At 37.4% G+C, this 18,002-nt stretch overlaps 1 protein-coding gene across 1 annotated transcript; it reads left to right on the forward strand.

Annotated features, from left to right (window-relative positions):
• Positions 1-336: 336 nt before the first annotated feature.
• LOC103719949 (CLP protease regulatory subunit CLPX1, mitochondrial-like) lies at positions 337-13,652 on the forward strand. The gene is made up of 15 exons (XM_039130214.3): positions 337-1,078; positions 1,652-1,713; positions 1,849-1,949; positions 3,291-3,370; positions 4,003-4,053; positions 5,267-5,341; positions 5,428-5,505; positions 8,637-8,693; positions 10,715-10,785; positions 10,890-10,989; positions 11,107-11,211; positions 11,492-11,554; positions 11,678-11,800; positions 12,354-12,509; positions 13,425-13,652. Exons 1-15 carry the CDS (start codon positions 557-559, stop codon positions 13,494-13,496), a joined length of 1,716 nt encoding a protein of 571 aa, XP_038986142.3. The 5' UTR covers positions 337-556; the 3' UTR covers positions 13,497-13,652.
• Positions 13,653-18,002: the final 4,350 nt, after the last annotated feature.

Below are 18,002 nucleotides of genomic sequence, written 5' to 3' on the forward strand. Positions count from 1 at the left end.
TTAATGTATCCAAATAGGTTGTTTGGCATTGTTGCAAATAGTCTCGGCGGCAAGGTGGGAATGATTGGGTAGTCTCAAAGCATTTTTCATGAATGCAGTAATGCGCCACCGGCCCTCCTTCGTCCTAGTCTTTTTTTACGGCTCTCCGGTGCTAGTGGTATGCACACGGAGGAGTCTGCTGAGCGATGATCATGCCATCCGACACTTCTAGTGGAAGAATTTTCAGGCCAACAATACTATTATATTTTGCTCAAGAAACATGTTAAATAAAAACTTTATTTATTTTTTAAAATTTTATATATATATATATATGTGTATATATATATATATATTAGAGATGTTAGATTAGATAAGCACACGGTTTATCTGGATCTGGGTGCGGAGTCCAGGAATTAAAAATTAAATAACCTAGAATTATAGGATAGAAATTAATTTTTTCGCTCGACAGATATGAAACCGTAATCAATAAGGAACTGGTGAAATAAAACCCATTGGCTCGAATCGCCGATGAAATTTTCATCCTTTTCTTGTTTCCCTCCCTTCTCTCTCTCCCTCGATGTCTGCGGCCGTGAGATCGAGGACCGTCGGGGCGGCGGCGACGGCGGCCGTCCATTCGGTGTACGTCTCCTCCCGCAGGATGCACGTTGGCAGGATCTCCGATGTACATAGGAAGTATCGTCGGCGGTGGGACGACTTCTGGGCCCGGGCCCCCCGGTTCTTCCGCCCCCTTGAGCTGGTCTCCCTCCAGGGCCACCTCATCGACCGGGGCGCCCTCGTCCGTGCCGCGCCCTGGCCGGAGACCACCGGGCGGTCCACCGGGGAGCCCCCTGAGATCTGGCAGCAGCCCGGGGATTCCGGGGCCTCCGTCCACTCGGCGAGCCTGGGCCGGATTAATTTAATTAAGGTTGGAGGAGGAGGTGGAGGGGGAGGGGGCTCCGGGGCTGGAGGCGGTGGCGGCGGGTCTGGCTCGAAGGAGGCGTATTGGGGCGGTTCCAGTCTTGGGAACAAGTTCCCGACCCCCAAGGAGATCTGCCGAGGTCTCGACAAGTTTGTGATCGGGCAGGAGCACGCAAAGAAGGTAAAATTTTTCGAATATTTTGATAGAGGTAGTGTTCTTGTATAAAAAAATCTAAAATCGATCATTGTGCAGCTCCTTCAGACTCTTGAGCAATTTAATTTGATGTTTTATGTGTTATTTTGTGTTTCATGTTTTTCTATTATAATTTCTGCACTAGTCGCTAGAATTCTTGGACGAAAATTTAAAATTGATCGTTATGAACTCCTCCAGACGAATTTAATCTGATGTTTAATGGACTTTTGATGGGCTTCATGACTGGATGTTTGTATTTTAGATCTTTTATTCCTGTCCTAGTCCTGAGAGGCAGACAAAGGTCACAGTCACAGACAAGGGTCGGCATTACCGTGAATTTGGAAGAATTTCCCTTCCTGGCTTTTGCCCTGTCTTGTACTTGGGAAGACCGATTGCTTTTCTTTGGATCGTTATGTCATTTATTGCATTAAATTTGTTAATGATCATGGATCCCCAAACATGAAACATAAAGTCACCTGGTCATTATTTATTACATTGAAGTTGTGTCATGCATGAGTGAACTTTTAATAAAAATTATATGACCATAATTGTTCCCTGCAGGTACTCTCTGTTGCAGTATACAATCATTATAAGAGGATCTACTACGAGTCCTTATCAGAAGGGTTAGATTCTCACCATTCTTAGTACATTTTGTATTGCAGGAACATGATCTTGGTTTTTCTTATCTGTTTGGTAGATTGTGAATCGATTTCTTGGGCCTTTTATGATTGAATTATCTTCATCATGCTGAATCTTAGGTCCATGGATAATTCCAACGAAAATGAAGCTAGTACAACTGACTCTGATATGGTGGAACTTGAGAAAAGCAACATTCTTTTAATGGGTCCAACAGGCTCAGGTGTCTAAATCTGCTGTTGTGTTATCATGTTTTAGTATTTATTTGAGTTGGTATGCTAATGACCATGCTAACTATGTTACAGTTAGCTAATCTATCAAAATCCTTTGACACCTTAGGTTGTCCTTGTCTGGCTTTTGGATCAGATCACCTCATATTGCTAGCCATGTTTGAATGTTTATTACTAGGATAAACATTTGAATCTTTTAAGTATAGAGTTGGGAATTACTTCCTCTGCATTTTGGCTTCAACTAACACTACCCTTAAATGTAAATATATTGAACAATCTGTTTTATTCTATAAACCAGAAAACCAATTTTGTTTCAATCTAATCTTAGCCTCGTGAATTGGAATTAGAATGAGCCTTAACATGCTCTAATAATGAAACTCCATTAGGATCAAAGATTTATATTGCATGCTGGAGACTTGGAGTATCATGGTCCATCTACTGCAAACGTTGTTGTTTCTCTTTCTCACTTATTTTCTTCATCCTGAAAAGCTTTTGATTTTGTCAAGATTTATTTTCAATCAGAAATGCAAAATATGATTTCGCTTGGATTAACTCTCGACCAGTCTCCCAATTGTTTGTTCCTCTCATCCACAGAAAATTGGAAGTAACTTTATATCTATTCAAGGACCAAGATTGTTTTCAGTCTATGACACTCGCAATCTGTTCTTCCTTTTTGTATAACGTAGAGATGAAGCCAAACCACTGAGAAGAGCCAGTCTCTACCTAGATTTTGATTAATTTCAGATCCAGTTATAATATAGGGACACCAAATTTATTTCCTGTTAATTGGTAAATGGATATTAAGAAACAGAATGGGATAAATCGGAGCTTATCTTCAATCACTCTATTACTAAATGCACCAAGAATCTCCTTATTGGATAACTGCCGAGACCTTCCATTTCCTCACTTGAAAATCTGACATATTGGATCCTCGGTTTGTATATGATTTTTTTTTTTCTTTTTTTGTTTTTCGTGTGGGGGGGGGGGGGGGGGGTTGCATTGCCTCTTAGCCTGCATTATTCTGTTCCATGGAAATGACATTGAGGTAATGTTGTACATGAACAACATTCACGGAACTATTACTAGACTAATTCTCACTGGTAACCTATCTCTGGTTTCTTACACAATTAGTTTTTTTAATGTATCAAATCTGTATATTGTCTTACAATGATATTGCATTATTTGAAAAGGTGTAAATATGTAAAGACATAAGTTGAAGTTGTTTTATGCTGTATTCACTTCTCTGATTTTGAGAGAATAATGAGAGACATACTTGTCGCAGTCCTGTATGCTTGTTTTTCACTTATATCCTTGTGACATTTCTTCAAAGACAGGGAAAACATTACTAGCAAAAACATTGGCTCGATTTGTGAATGTACCTTTTGTAATAGCTGACGCAACTACTCTCACTCAGGTAATTTTCCATATCATATAAGAGTCTGATACCATATTTCTATTGTCATTTAGCACTATGACAGAACTAATGAAAACACTTATATGGATATGCTATTCTTGTGTTTCCTTGGCTTCAATAATTGTTATTCTGACTTTATTTGACCGTCAGTTTGTCTTTGTAGATAACATCGTTTTGCACCCTCTTCTGTCTTTCTTGCAGGAAATCAGGTGTTTATTATGGAACAATTTTTTACAGCATAATTAATACAAATGCTAAAAAAATAATGACTATCTTTTCGACATGTTGCATCCTTTTTTCCTTCATTGATTTTGGATGTACTTGTTTATTCTGGATTGTAATAATCTTTAGGAAAAATTTGATGTGAATATAGGATAAGTGGGAATCTTGTATCTTATGATATTCCAGTCATGCATCACTTTGTCAATATAACTGAATTTTGGCATGAAGTTTGGCATTAGAATTCTTATTGCTTTATCCAATGTCTTTCCTATGCAAGATGTTCTCTCAATTATTACTTGTAAAACATGAAACATTTTGTTGTAGAAATGGATGTTCTAGATTTTGTTCTGTTCTCACAGCTAAACTTGCTCAATCAGCTGTTTGAATGACTGATATATTGCTATGTGCAGGCAGGATATGTTGGCGAAGATGTGGAATCTGTATTATACAAGCTTCTAGTGGTACTTGTCAAGCCTATCATGCGAAAGCATCTTTAATATAAATCCTTTACTTTTTTCCTTTAATCATGCGATTGATTCTTTACTGGTGAATTTGCTTATAACTGATACTTTCATTTATATTACTGTACTTGTTGAGTTTTGTTTGCACGTTTGCTGATCTGACCGGCAACAACTCTCTGATCATTGAGAAATATTGCTATTTCAAGCTTGATGTATGTTACTTTATTTGCACTCAAACTGCATAACTTAACAAAAGTCAATTATGGCGTCCTTGCTGCCTGGGGTTTTAGGACATAGGTTGATGTTTGAGACAACTGTCATACAATGTCCTTTCGAATATTGTGCTGAGTTGTATTGGGATATGCATGTTAGAAATCCTCTTTTTTTTTTTCTTTTTTCTTTGTTGAGGATAGGGGAGGGGGTATAGATGTATTGGCTTGGTGGTGATTTTTTTTTCCTGAATTGCATTCTAAGGATTGTGCCCTTCATCGTATTGTTAGATCATTTATTTGTGTCGTTAGCTCTGGGCAGCAAATCCATTGCTGTCCAATATATTTCATTTCTACATCTTGCTCTAGCTTCACGCCCCTTATTTAACTGCTATTTCCAGTTTTTCCACAGTTTCCAAATGTATCAATTGTACTAGTAGAGACTCTGCAACTTCAGCTAGTAGATGTAAACAATACATTTAAGTACTTGAACCTCTGAGTTTTTGTTCATAATGGGGAAAAGGGTGTTTGCCCCACTAGAGCGCTCTTATTCCTGGGTAAATCATATAGTACTTGAACATGGAAATATTTCAGAGTAACCTCGAGCAAAGAAGCATAATAATCTTTCTTGTGATGTGCTTCAGCTAGGTAGGTAGAGTTTACTATAATATGCAAGAAATGCAAGGGTAGATTTTTTTCCGGTAGGCGCCTTGTGGCTACTTGCTCAAGACTTGGCAAATCTAATTCTTTAATTTGGATTCACTTGGTTATATGTTCTTCATTGCTTTCAGACTAGGTTTGTATACCCTGAATTTACATAACTCAAGCTCTATTTTCCTTTTTTCTTTTTTCTTTTTAGCTCGGGGGGTTCATTAGTTGATGGTTTAGTTCATGTCAACTAGGCAGACTATGCAATGAATGTGCCAGCAGACATTTTCAAAACAACCACTAGATCTTTTAATCTATAGATTATGCATTACCAATCTGACTTGTTGTTATGTCAGGCTGCTGACTTCAATGCAGCGGCTGCACAGCAGGGCATTGTCTACATTGATGAAGTTGATAAGATCACCAAGAAGGTTTCTGTTAATCTAGTTGAAATGCATGTTACAATTATTCCATGTGTTTTCTTTGCACTAAAGAACTTAACTTTTAACTTGGGCAGGCTGAGAGCCTCAATATTAGCAGGGATGTGTCTGGCGAAGGTGTTCAACAGGCATTATTGAAAATGCTTGAAGGAACAGTGAGCATCTGAACACTTATTTGAATGCACATGTTGCAATCTTTCGCTTACGATCTTCTCAAAAGTTGATTTACTGAATTTTTCATGTATTACTGATTATACAAGACTCTGAAAATAGAAGCAAAATTGTTCTTGTCGATAAAAACATTCTTTTGATCTGATGTTAGGGTTTCACCCCTACCTGCATGGTTTATGATCTCTACATTTGCAAGTTCTGTGGTGCTGCCTCAACCACACTGCTACTTGAGAAACAAGTAATTAAAAGGATTTTAAAGTGGGCAAATCTTTGGTTCTAATTATTAGAACTTCTCAAAGACCAGGGATTCAGGAAATTAAATTTGGATGCCAAGATTACCTACTAGGACGTCAGGATTTCTTGGTTCTTTTCAACTACTATTTCTGCTTATTGCTGAGTTCTGACCTCATCTTTTGCTTAGAATTTGCTTCAATTTCAGGTGTCATATTGATTTAACAAGATGAACTCATAAAACAAAAGTAAAGGTAATTTTAGTCAGCTCCAAATTGATAACTCATATGCATAAATTGGACATAGTTATCTAAAGAAAATGTCTAGCTTACCTGAAAACTGAATCATAAACAACAGTAGAGCTCCTACAAGGCATCACTAATTGAAGATAGACCATCTTACTGCAAATATAATTAGAAAACATCTGAAGCCAGCCATGCTTAGAGGGTAAAAGAGCAGAGCTCGAGCGAGTCAAGCCTAACTCAAGGGCAGCTCATTTTGCAGTTAAACTTTGCTCAAAACAGCCCATTTAGGAGATCTAGTGGGAACCTAAGGTCCCTCAACGCTTTCATATGTATTCCTTGAGCTAATTTCCACCATTATATCTCAATATGAGGATTGGAGTACATTCTTTTATAAGCAAATCACATAAGTTTTAGTAATTATGATATAAATATAGTTTATAACAAATATCATATATTGATTATTGATTTGTTCCTACTTTGAACATAATTAAACAGAGCTTGAACCTGACAAGCTAGCTTTAGATTGGTTCATTTACTATTTAAGCACACCAAATTTGATCTGAACAAGAGCTACTCACAAACAACTCTCTTTTGACAGCCCTAGCCAATGAGGCTGGATTTAGAACTCTTTATGTAAGTCCTCACAGGCTGGTGGCTATCAGGTCATTTCTATCCTCTCCTTCCACCAACACAGCTTCCTCCGCCCAGCAAAAGTTATCTGTTTATGAATCATATACATAATAGAGAATAGCAAAAGTTATCTGTTTATGAATCACATACATAATAGAGAAAATCTGTGATCATTAGGGAGATCACAGTCATCCATTCTCTTTCATGTCCATTACACCAATACTGTTGACCTAAAATGGAAACAAACACAACACTGTCATTAGTATCCACTTTGTCACTTTCAGCTTAGGTCTTATCAAATGGGGTACAAATAGGATTATAGTTTCAACCATTTCTTGTATGGTATTTGCAAACATAAAAAAATTGATTCTATGCTGAATTACCAGTACCTTGTCTGATTTGGTGTAAACACAAGCTTTGCTAATAGAACGATGTTTGCAGTTTGCCTTCTATTCTACCAGAAATTTTCTGGCCACAAAGGGCACCAAAGACCAGTGGTGTCAATTCATGATGTGTTATCTTGAACGCCCTGGCAGAGTCAGCTAAACTGGGTTTACTACATACCGAACAGATGATCATTTTGGTTCATAAATTATAAGTTCTTGAACACTTCTGTTGAACTACATTGAAGTGTGACCTTAATATTCTGATCATGAATATTAGTCAGCTTTGGATGGGCTACTTAACATTGATTTTGTGAGCTTTGGCAAAGGGTTGCTTCTAGGTTACAATCTTTCCAAGCATTAAAATTTATTTCAAAAGAAGGCCAGCATTTTTAGTGGTGATATGGAATGTGAATGCCCTTCTGGTTTCAAAGGGCTTGGTCCAAGACTAGCTATATGAAAATGTTTGTTAATCTCATGTAAAGGTTTAGTTCATATGCAGTGAGATTTACATCCACATTGACTGAGATCCTCCTTGCATTTCCTTTTGTTTGAGAATAAGATCCAGGAAGATATTTTTGATTATTTTCTCCATCAATTTTTGTGTGATTGTAAATGTGATATATAAATGTAATGTTTTTCTTTTGATTCAAGAAAGCAGTGGTGGAATAGAAGTGGTATTTAAGGGAGTTTGATCTATTCTCTTAGTTGAATATAGATTACATTACAGGATTTAATATTTTATTGGAGATTTCATGGGGGTCTATTCTCTAGTTTTGAATATTTAGAGGAAATCTGTATAAGGTCGCCCTACAAATCAGGTTGTCGAATGAATGCATGGGGAACTTCATTCTGACTGGACAAGTCGTGGTTCGACAATGATTGAATGACAAAATGACGACTTACTGGTGCAGGATATGGAGAAAATCACCAGCAAATTTAATATTTTCCTATATTTTGGATATTTTGGAAGGAGATAAGCTCTAGTTCTTTCCTTAAGAAGACCTTTTATTTTCACCATAACATCAGAAGCATGAAATGACGGAGGACATTTTTCAAATTCGAAGTCATGAGTTTCAACCTATCTTATCCTTTGAAGAGTAAACAAAGCATGAAAGTAACATCATTTTATAGGTTTCTTAACACTGTCTTTTCTAAAACTAATTCAGACACTTCGTTAACAACAAGAATTTGGTTCATATAATATCATTAAGCTCCCTATCGTTTGGATTCTTGCTCTCCTAAACAGCATCAGACTTAAATCATAGTCTTATTGATTGCAGGAATTATGAGGGATTTACGGAGCATTAAGAATCCTAAACTTCGGTAGCCACTGTAGGCATGGGTATTGAGTTCGAGTTGGAAATTAAACTCAACTACCAGGGTGTTATGCTGGCTTCACTAGCAATCTACAAGTGTGCTCTTGTTATCTTTTCAGCCTAGTTGATAGATCTGGACTTCTTTCTTCATCCTTCTCTTTTTGTTCGGTTCACTTACAAGTGCGGTATCTAGCATGATACAAAATTATCTATAATGTTCAATATTTCTGGTGTGGGGCTACAATAGTTTAAGCCTTTAAGGTATATTTTCCTTCCTTTTGGATTTTAATTTTGTCTCTTAAACTAGGTTGTTAATGTGCCTGAGAAAGGAGCTCGGAAGCATCCAAGAGGTGATAGTATTCAGGTATTTTTTTATTCAATGTCAAAAACTTATAAAGATATGAAATATCATCCTTGTGCTGATAAACAATTAAATAAGTTTTTGTTCCTCCCAATTCATGCTCGATATGCCTCTTTGTTGAGTTGAATTTGAATGCCTTGTTACTTAAGAGTTCTTATTGCACAATTGCTGTCTTTGTTAGCAATCAAATATTTAGTTTGTTGTCCTTATCAAGATCTATTTTGTCTACTGAGATCTTTAGGGGAGTTGATGCCTTGATGGGCTTCAAAATGAATGCATGTACTTCTCAATGTCTTGGAATGTGGTTGAGTTGGTTCAGATAGCTGGTTAGCACCCATGCATACTGTTCAAAGGTGGTGAGTGCAGTGTAAACTTATATATAACCATGGTTTGCCGAATCGGTATTAGAGAGCATGCCGGTTGGCGACAGCTTTGGCCGTATCGTTTCGAACGGTTTCGAACCGATAGTGCAAATCATCCCGGTTGCCCGTTCAACTTAACTACTGCAGCTTAAATGCCATATTCAACTTAAATGCCATATTCAACTTCAATGCCATATGCAACTTAACTACTGCAGCTAATATTGCAGCTAAAATGTAAAATTACAGAAACAGATCCACATTCAAGTAATGCTTCTCATAAATGGATATCGTTTGCTTATTTTATTGGAGATAATGTAGCAATTTTGACTTTAGACTATTTGTAATTGTTGAAGCCAATAACTTCATAAAGTTACTTCATCATAAAGTAAATCTTCTGTTACAATAATTTGATTCATCTAAGCACAATTGCTTAGATTTCGCTCATTTTGTTCAAGCCCTTTAACTAAAAATCAATTTTCTTTTGTGTAAATGCAAGGGAGAATTACAGAAGAGAGAACACTCATCACTGTAGCTAATCAATCCTTGACTGGGAGAACCAAAACAAATTGACACTTGTTAACAAATAAATTATTATGATAGACCTAAGATTGAGAATTGAACTTTCTACCTATGCTACCCTCCATCCCAGCTTCACATGCACGCACGTGCGCATAAAACGAGCTTCCTCTTTCTTTCTCTCTCTATTTGTTTGTCTCTCTGTCTCTGTCTAATAACCACTAGAGCTAGGTGTTTCATCCGTGTTCAATCTGCAAAGCTTGGTCATCCAGACACCTCATGGTTGAAGTCCGGTACAATAATTGGGTGAAATTTCAAAGATCAGTCTCGTGTTCGATAGAGAAAAAGAATATTGCATTGAAATTTGCTTTGTACAATTTTGCAAATTTTATGACATAAACCTTGCTTTATATAAACAAAGATGAGAAGGTCAATTCCATAAGCAGCTACGATATGTAGATTTTTATTTTCATGTGTGATAGATAAAGGTAGTATCAAGGTCTGCAAACTGGTACCCAGAACCACACTGATGCATTATCGGTTTAGTACGATATAGTATATATCCCCTACTGAGATAGGCTTCCAACATTTTTTCTCACTCCTAGTCAAGGTACTGCCCGAAACAGGGTGGTACGGGGCGGTTCTGCTTAGTTTGGATTGGTTCGGAATAGTTTGGCTGATATACTGAACTGAACCTTGGTACTATACTAGTACCTTACTAGTACGGTACTGTTGGTACGGCAGATCTTAGTTGGTAGAGTTTTCATTCATTTGATGATCCATGAAGAAAACAGAACAAGTCAGTGTAAATGGTTTGGTTCGTTTTGCAATAGAATTATGGTGAGGGAAAAAAAGAAACCTACTACTGCAATTTTTTATGTGATTGTTAGGTAGTTGTTCGTGCATTAAATTTTTTGGAAGATCGAATCTGGAAGTTGTACCAAAATTATTGTTCCCATCAGAGAAATACACTTTGTAGCTTGCAACAACCATTCTAGATCTTGATCCTTGATGTTCCAGTTTGATATTTTGCCGCATTCAGCATTCATGGAACAAGTAAATGCTTTTGCATCAGGCTTTGTAAATTTTATTGTCATTTACTGTCTATATATGATGCTTTTATTATTAATTCTTGTCATTTTGCAGATTGATACTAAAGATATCCTCTTCGTTTGTGGAGGTGCCTTTGTCGGCTTAGAAAAAACTATCTCAGAAAGGTTATATAGCTATTGCGAAATATAGATTTATATGCTTAAATTCATTGTCCTTGGGACCTTTGTGAAGTCCGGAAAGTCAAAAAAATGGTTCTATCTCATGCCAGGCGACATGATTCTTCCATTGGCTTCAGAGCACCAGTACGTGCAAACATGCAGACTGGCAGTGTGACAAATGCTGCAGTGGTATCCTCCTTGTTAGAATCAGTAAGTGCAATACAGTATAGGTTGAAGGATCACATCCCTCAGGAACATCCTGATTTAGTGCTTATTTAGAAATATTTCAGGCTAAGTTCAATGAGAAAAAAAAAATATTTTGTTCAGGTCGATAGTGGTGATCTCATTGCATATGGTCTGATACCAGAATTTGTTGGAAGATTTCCGATACTTGTTAGTTTGTCTGCTCTGAATGAGAATCAACTTGTTGAGGTAATCTTCATTTTGTGCAACATCATTCCTTGTTCCTATGCACATGATGTTACTGGTTTATTACTTTTTGCTCAGGTAAAAGGATAAAAATTATGTTGCATTTTTTGAATATCTGTTTTATGCTTGATAAAATTCTTTTCTGCAGCTACAATAGATGCTGTTGATTGTCTTCATAATCATGCTTCTGTGTATCATAATATCTCAAGCCACAAATGAATACGAGTGGATAAGCTCTTTTGACTAACTTCTAACCACTGGTTTCTTACAATTTCTGTCTTAGGTTCTTACCAAACCAAAAAATGCCCTCGGAAAACAATACATAAAGTTGTTTCAAATGAATGATGTAAGTTTCAGATCTTTCATTTTTTGTGTCAAATATTCAAGCTGATAACGTGCTGCTAGTAGCCCTTCCTCTTTTTCGGCATGACGTCTCTGAAGAGCTAAGATACCCTTTCCTGTTCTCCAGGTTAAGCTGCATTTTACAGAAAAGGCTTTGCGGCTAATTGCAAAGAAAGCAATGGATAAAAATACTGGGGCTCGAGGTTTGAGATCAATATTGGAGAATATATTGACAGAAGCAATGTATGAGGTGCAGTCTCCTCTCTGATATCTTTATTTCAATGTCTTGTACCTCTTTTTATGTTTCTTTGTTCTTGTAATATTTTTTGCTTGCATTAACATGTAAAATGACTTTTACAGATCTGAAGGGAAAAATAATGAATGACCCTTAAAAAGTCCACAAACAACACATCCAACAACATAGCTTTCTATGATAATCATGCACCCTTTCCTCAGTGCTGAAACATTAACCATATATGGAGTACTATGATCTACTTACATATATAAAAGGGCAGAAGGAACATTCAATGTCTTATTTTTTCCTATTGCGGCATCTTGTATAGACTTGCAAATAATGTGATTCATATAGCTCCTCGATAATGATTTGTGAAATTTTGGTATGTTCCGTCACAACTTACAAAGGTGTCCATTTTCTGTGGGAACTATCTTCTTCATTAGTGTTCTAATGCAGATATGCCCAATATGAACCAACAGAGAATTTGGTTGATTCTCTTTTTTATTAATATTTAATGTTTACTTCTCTTCACTGTTACCAATATGTCAAAATTTTGTCATCTTCGTAGATTCCTGACAAAAGAACAGGGAAAGAGAAAATAGATGCTGTAGTGGTTGATGAGGAATCTGTTGGATCTATAGACTCACGTGGATGTGGAGCTAAAATTCTTTGTGGTGAAGGAGCATTGGAGCACTATCTTTCTCAACAAAATCTGAAAGAAGAAGTATGTTCCAGTAACTCTATCATACATACATTACTTTTTCTTTGGATAATGCTAACTGTACCAGAGGAACATGTTTATCACATTCTGCATTGTTTTTCGACCGTGTATTCTTGCACATGGAACTTATACCTTATGTGTTGGTGATCAATTGACATCCACAATGACCGAGAAATATCCTTTCTTTTTTCTTTTTCTTTAAATATAAGGCTCAAATTGCAGTGTCCCAACATCCATAGGTGTGACCCCTCCCTATTCACCAATTAGTATAACTGACAGACATGCTTGCTAGTCCCACTAAATGACAGGAAGCTTTTTAAAAGTGTCCATGTCTTAAAATATGTGCACTTATTAGATTATAACTTAAATCATATTCCTGTTGGTTGTTCACTGTAATGTTCTTATAGCCAGTTGAATCTGAAGTTTTGATGGGATGCTGGGCCATGGCAACTTGATGTAGGGGCTCTTTAATTGGACTGACCAGTGCTGTGGTTTGGTATTGTAGTTCTGAAATGGCGCTTTACGTTTAATTCAACATGTAGAATAAAATTAACTCCAATGCGACATCCTTGGAATTGTGCAACTGAGTTGCACAAATAATATGGTACTCTAGTCTAGTCTTTAGTCATTGAATTTCCTTTGAAGGCTAGCTTATTTGTTCGTTGTTATGCGAAAGGCTGCTTGATTGGGATATCATAGTTGACAGCTAGAAGATCCATTCAAGTTCGTATAAAGGTGGTGTGATTTCCCTTCCACACTGCTAATGAGGCTCAGTAGTTTCATAATATCAAGGACATTCATAATGGTTTATCTTCTTATGTTTGTCATCTACAAAACCTCTCCATCATTAATCTCTTCATCTTTGATTGTTACTCTCCAATATTAAACTCTTCATCTTTGCTTGCTATTTTGTTGCAGACGACCCTCGACAGGTCTGAGGGAGATTCTGAAGTGGAACTGGAGCTTCCATCCAGAGTTGCTGGCATGTAAACCTTTGAGAAACTGTATTTTACATAAATTTTATTTATCTGTATGCTGATTTAATTTGAATTGGCAGCCCATTCAAATGTGACATTTCACCCATATAAAAAATGATAGTAACATGCATGCTTCATGGCAATATAAGATATCGATTATTTCGAAAAACGACTGGCCGTCATCTTGCAGTGGCAACTGGTTGGGACCTGTTCAGGATTTGACAGGCTACAGAAATGAAATATATTTGTGATTTAAAATTGAATCCGGGTTGTTTATAATCTGCTTTACAGGTTGAACCAGAAACAAGATGGTTGTGTGGGTTCATGTTGAGATGGGGACAAGTCAGAGGTCTATCTTCAGTTCTTGAAATTGTGAATGACTAACAGGTTTTGGATCATAATTAGAAATTCAGTTTAAATTCTGGGTGAGATTCCGAAACAGACTCATGCAATGACGGGTTGAGAAACAGAATTGATTCTCTTTATCCATGTCCATGGGCGGCTTCATTACCTAACCTAGCAAAGCCATTCATGGGAAGATGTGGATAGCCTTTGATTGCCGACCTGCGAAGCGGGCTCCTGTTTTCTCCCATACGCTTGAATCTGGATGATGCTGCCGGGAGGCTTGTATAAAAAAGAGGACGTGAATGGGATTGGTTGGATGGTTCCATTGTATGATTGCCAGAAAACGCCATGGCTTACAGGAAGAGTGGTGATGTTGAGATATCAGGGGAAATGGATGCATGCAGAGACCTGTCGGTATGGCTCTTCCTTGGGTAGTAATAAACGGAGGCTTCACTTGGGTGGCCAGGGGATTCTACTACCCGAGTGGTTTGTGTTGGCTTGGTTCTATGCTTGATCAAGCCATAATCGATCCTAGCCTTCAGGCTTAAATTATTTTGGATTTTTTTCTGCACACGCTCGCCCGAGTAGAGGCTAGCTTGATCAGGCTTCCGTGACAAACTATTCCATACTATTCTTAGTTGAGCTATTTTGTATTGTCAAGTTTCTGTTAGAAGGAGTAATGCAAACAAAACTTTAAAACAAGTATTTCCTTGCTGTAGTGAATATCAATCTTAAATATCCAAAATTGGTTTTATATTATAAATAGCTACTCTCCTCACAATTCACATGTTAGAATGATATGTTGAGATAAATCTATGTATCTCTTTCTTTAAAAGCATGAAATTGTAGTGGATATAAACTATTTTTATTTAAAAAGAAAGGACAGATGACAAAGTTGAAAGTTCGTTCTAGCAATAATAGTACGCAAGCTCACATGCATCCTTTGCATACAAAAAATGATTTAGTTGCTAGGTCATTTTAATAGACAAATGCTTCCATTGGTTATATGCAAAAATTTTCTAGGGAATATTATGGCTTTTCTGCAATTTACAAGTCAAACACTCTTGCTAGTTTTAAATTTTCTCTCTTTTTCTCAATTATGTTAAAAATGGATCACCGTGGGATTGTAGCTAGAACGTCCAAGTTGCTAGTATGTGAGCGTATACCATGAGATTAAGAGATTGGTGGTTGATTTCTTTTTTTTGTTTTTCAAATAAATATGGGCTCCCATTGTTCTTGGAGGTCGTCTCTCAATTTATCATTATTGTTTAGAATTGTCATTTGAATTTGTTAACCCAGTAAATTTTAAATTTGCATCTCTCCTTTGCTCATGATATTGTGCTTTTTTTTTTTTTTGGAAATTGAAAAGTAACAAATGTATTGCACCTTTCACGACATACACTGGATTTGCTCCTCTTTAATTACAATGAGATGACTTATGTTTATTTGTCCTTGTTGTGGTTCAAATCTGGCTTGAGAGGGACCATGCCGGAAAAGTCGGAGGAGCTGCCGAAGTGCGGTTGACGACAAGGAGAGCCTCCTCCCGCGACGGACAGGGGTACCTGCACAAAACCTCACCGGTGTTTCCTGTGAGGACCCTCCGATGATCAAGTTAGAGGGGAGTTTAGTAGGTCCACCCAAAAGTTCCTTCAATATTATCTATCAGGAGTTTTTATAGTCTCGGTAGGGGTACTATAGTAGCAGAGGCATGGCCTATTTCCATCATGAGGAGGAGTGACGCGCAGTCAGAGTTGCTTGTGGCATGCGGTGGAGTCCGTTTCTGAGAACGGTGAGGAGTTGACTGTCGTAGCAGGATATGGTCGAAGTAGCATGGCGCTGTCCTTGGACTGCCGAGGGCCAACTAGCAAAGCGTGGCATAGTGACGTCGCTATGTACGGTTACGTAGGAGGACGTGAGCACGCATATGGGTGCTGCCGTCGGCAAGGCCGAACTCACTGAGAGGTCGTATCATGCATTTGGCGAGATCGGCTTGACAGGTGCCGAGGTGTGCTCGGCGAGGTGCCCCAAGCTTAGGGGTCGGGGTGTGTAATTGGAAAGGGCGCCCCAAGCTCGGTTGGGAGCGCATTGGCAAATAATGAGGGCACCACGAACTTGGCCGGGGCGTGTCGGCGAATAAGAAATGCGCTCCGAACTTGGTCGGGGCGCATCGGCGAATGAGGAGGGTGCCTCGAACTTGGCCGGGGCGCGTCGGCGAATATCCGAGGTTCGAGGAGCTTTTGGCGAAGTCTGAGGTCGGGTTGATTCTAGGTTGAACTGAGGACACGTCTGGTCGGCGTTGGTGTCTGTTGGGCAGAAATTGGGTAGCCCTTTTTTTGTTAATTTCTTGATAATGGAGCTTGTGCTGGCCAGATTCATTATATGATTTATAGTTGTTCGCTTGAAGCGGCTAGTGGTTTTCAAATATTGGACACTAATTTACGAAGATGCGCGGAGCATGAGAAGAGTTTTTCTGTGCTATCATGATGCTAAGAGCAACCCACATTATTTTGGAGGGTGATTCAAGATCTGCGGCTACTCAGTTGTCTTATCTTGAAGCTGATATTAGCAATTCTTACTTCTAAGTACAAGACATATGGAGGATGGTAGCTCTTTTGGACTATTTCGAGACAACATGTCTACAGAAAATTGAATAGTGTGGCAGACTCGATGGCCTTCTATGTGGCTAATCACATTAGGAGAACCTTGTGGGACTCCATCTGGATTGTTTCTTCTCAACTCTAAAAACTCCAATTCTTCGATTCTAGTGAATGTATTTATACCATATTTATATAATATATTTGTTCTACCAAAAAAATATGTTAATTTTTAGCCTCACCAGGCCATGGATAAAGGATTACCTAATCATACCAAAAGAGTATAGTGGTCAAACTACATATTTTTGCCCTAATAATTTGAACTAATTTCTCCAAAGAAAACGAGCGCCAAACCACCAATAGTACCATTCCTACCGAAAAAAGGTCACTAATGCCATGGACGGCAGATGGTGTGTCCTTGGCATCTTTCTCCAGCCCTCGAACAAAACCTGTCTCCAAGTCAAACAAGCAATTCCATGACAACGGCGCAAAGTGCCCTGCACCAAATCTAGTTGTCCCGTCGCTATAGATCTTCCCTACGCTGGATGGTCTCAAATAACTGCATTATAATCATTCTAACGGCCATTATAATAGTTTCGACCATCTGTCATTACATTATCATGATAAATATAAATTATAAATAACATAAAAATATAATAACAATTATTTCCTATTATTTCTCACTATTTTTTTATTATAATAGATCGTTAATGACATGAATAACAATCATTATTTCTATTTGTATTTTGTTTTAAATAAAATAACATTTTTAAATTTTAACTTTTAAGTTCCCTGGAAACAAAATTTCAATCTAAAAATATATTATTTTATTTATAAAATATGAAAATAAATATTTTTTATATTTATACTTATTAAATGGATAGAAGAGAGAGAGCTCTAGCTCTTTCAAAATTTATGAAAATAATAAAAATATATGAAAAAAATCAAGCATGCCATATCATGAATTTCAGTCTAATTGGATTATTCTTAATAGATTGTTTCCTATTAAAAATTGTTTTTCTCTATAAAAACATGCATTCCTTAATCTGATTCATTGAATCAAAATGGAAAAAAATTATGAACATCAAATCTTGACTAAAAGAGTTTTAATAAAATCAAAATTTGAATTAAATTCAATTTATTATTCTGACGAGACTTGATCCATTAACCTGCTTAACAAATCTTTCTCATTTCCAAACAGGAAAGAATATATCTTTTAGATGGGTTCCCCTCCATGGTGAACTGATGCAAGCTACATTAGACAAGTCTGTCCTCAGCCTCGAGGTTGCAGCCTCAACTCCTCCTTAGTAACCCTTCAACGGCCTGCATAGCCACCACTTCTTGGACGAGCTTAATCTAGCATTCCTCTCCTTCTACATTGTTACAATATATCTCGTAGACCATGCTGGCAATCGAATTGATCCCTGCCATTTCCTCGTCTTGACTTGCTTGGGAGTAATATCTCGAGCATTGCTCTCAAGACAGGCTGCTCGTGGAACGTCCATCCTAATTTCTTCTTTTATAATATATATTGATGTTCATAATTTTATTATCTTCGGGTGCCCATGCATATTTTATAC

Source organism: Phoenix dactylifera, chromosome 12, assembly GCF_051530095.1.
Source record: "Phoenix dactylifera cultivar Ajwa chromosome 12, Ajwa_hap1_PhDact_Kaust_v1.1, whole genome shotgun sequence".
NCBI lineage: Eukaryota > Viridiplantae > Streptophyta > Magnoliopsida > Arecales > Arecaceae > Phoenix > Phoenix dactylifera.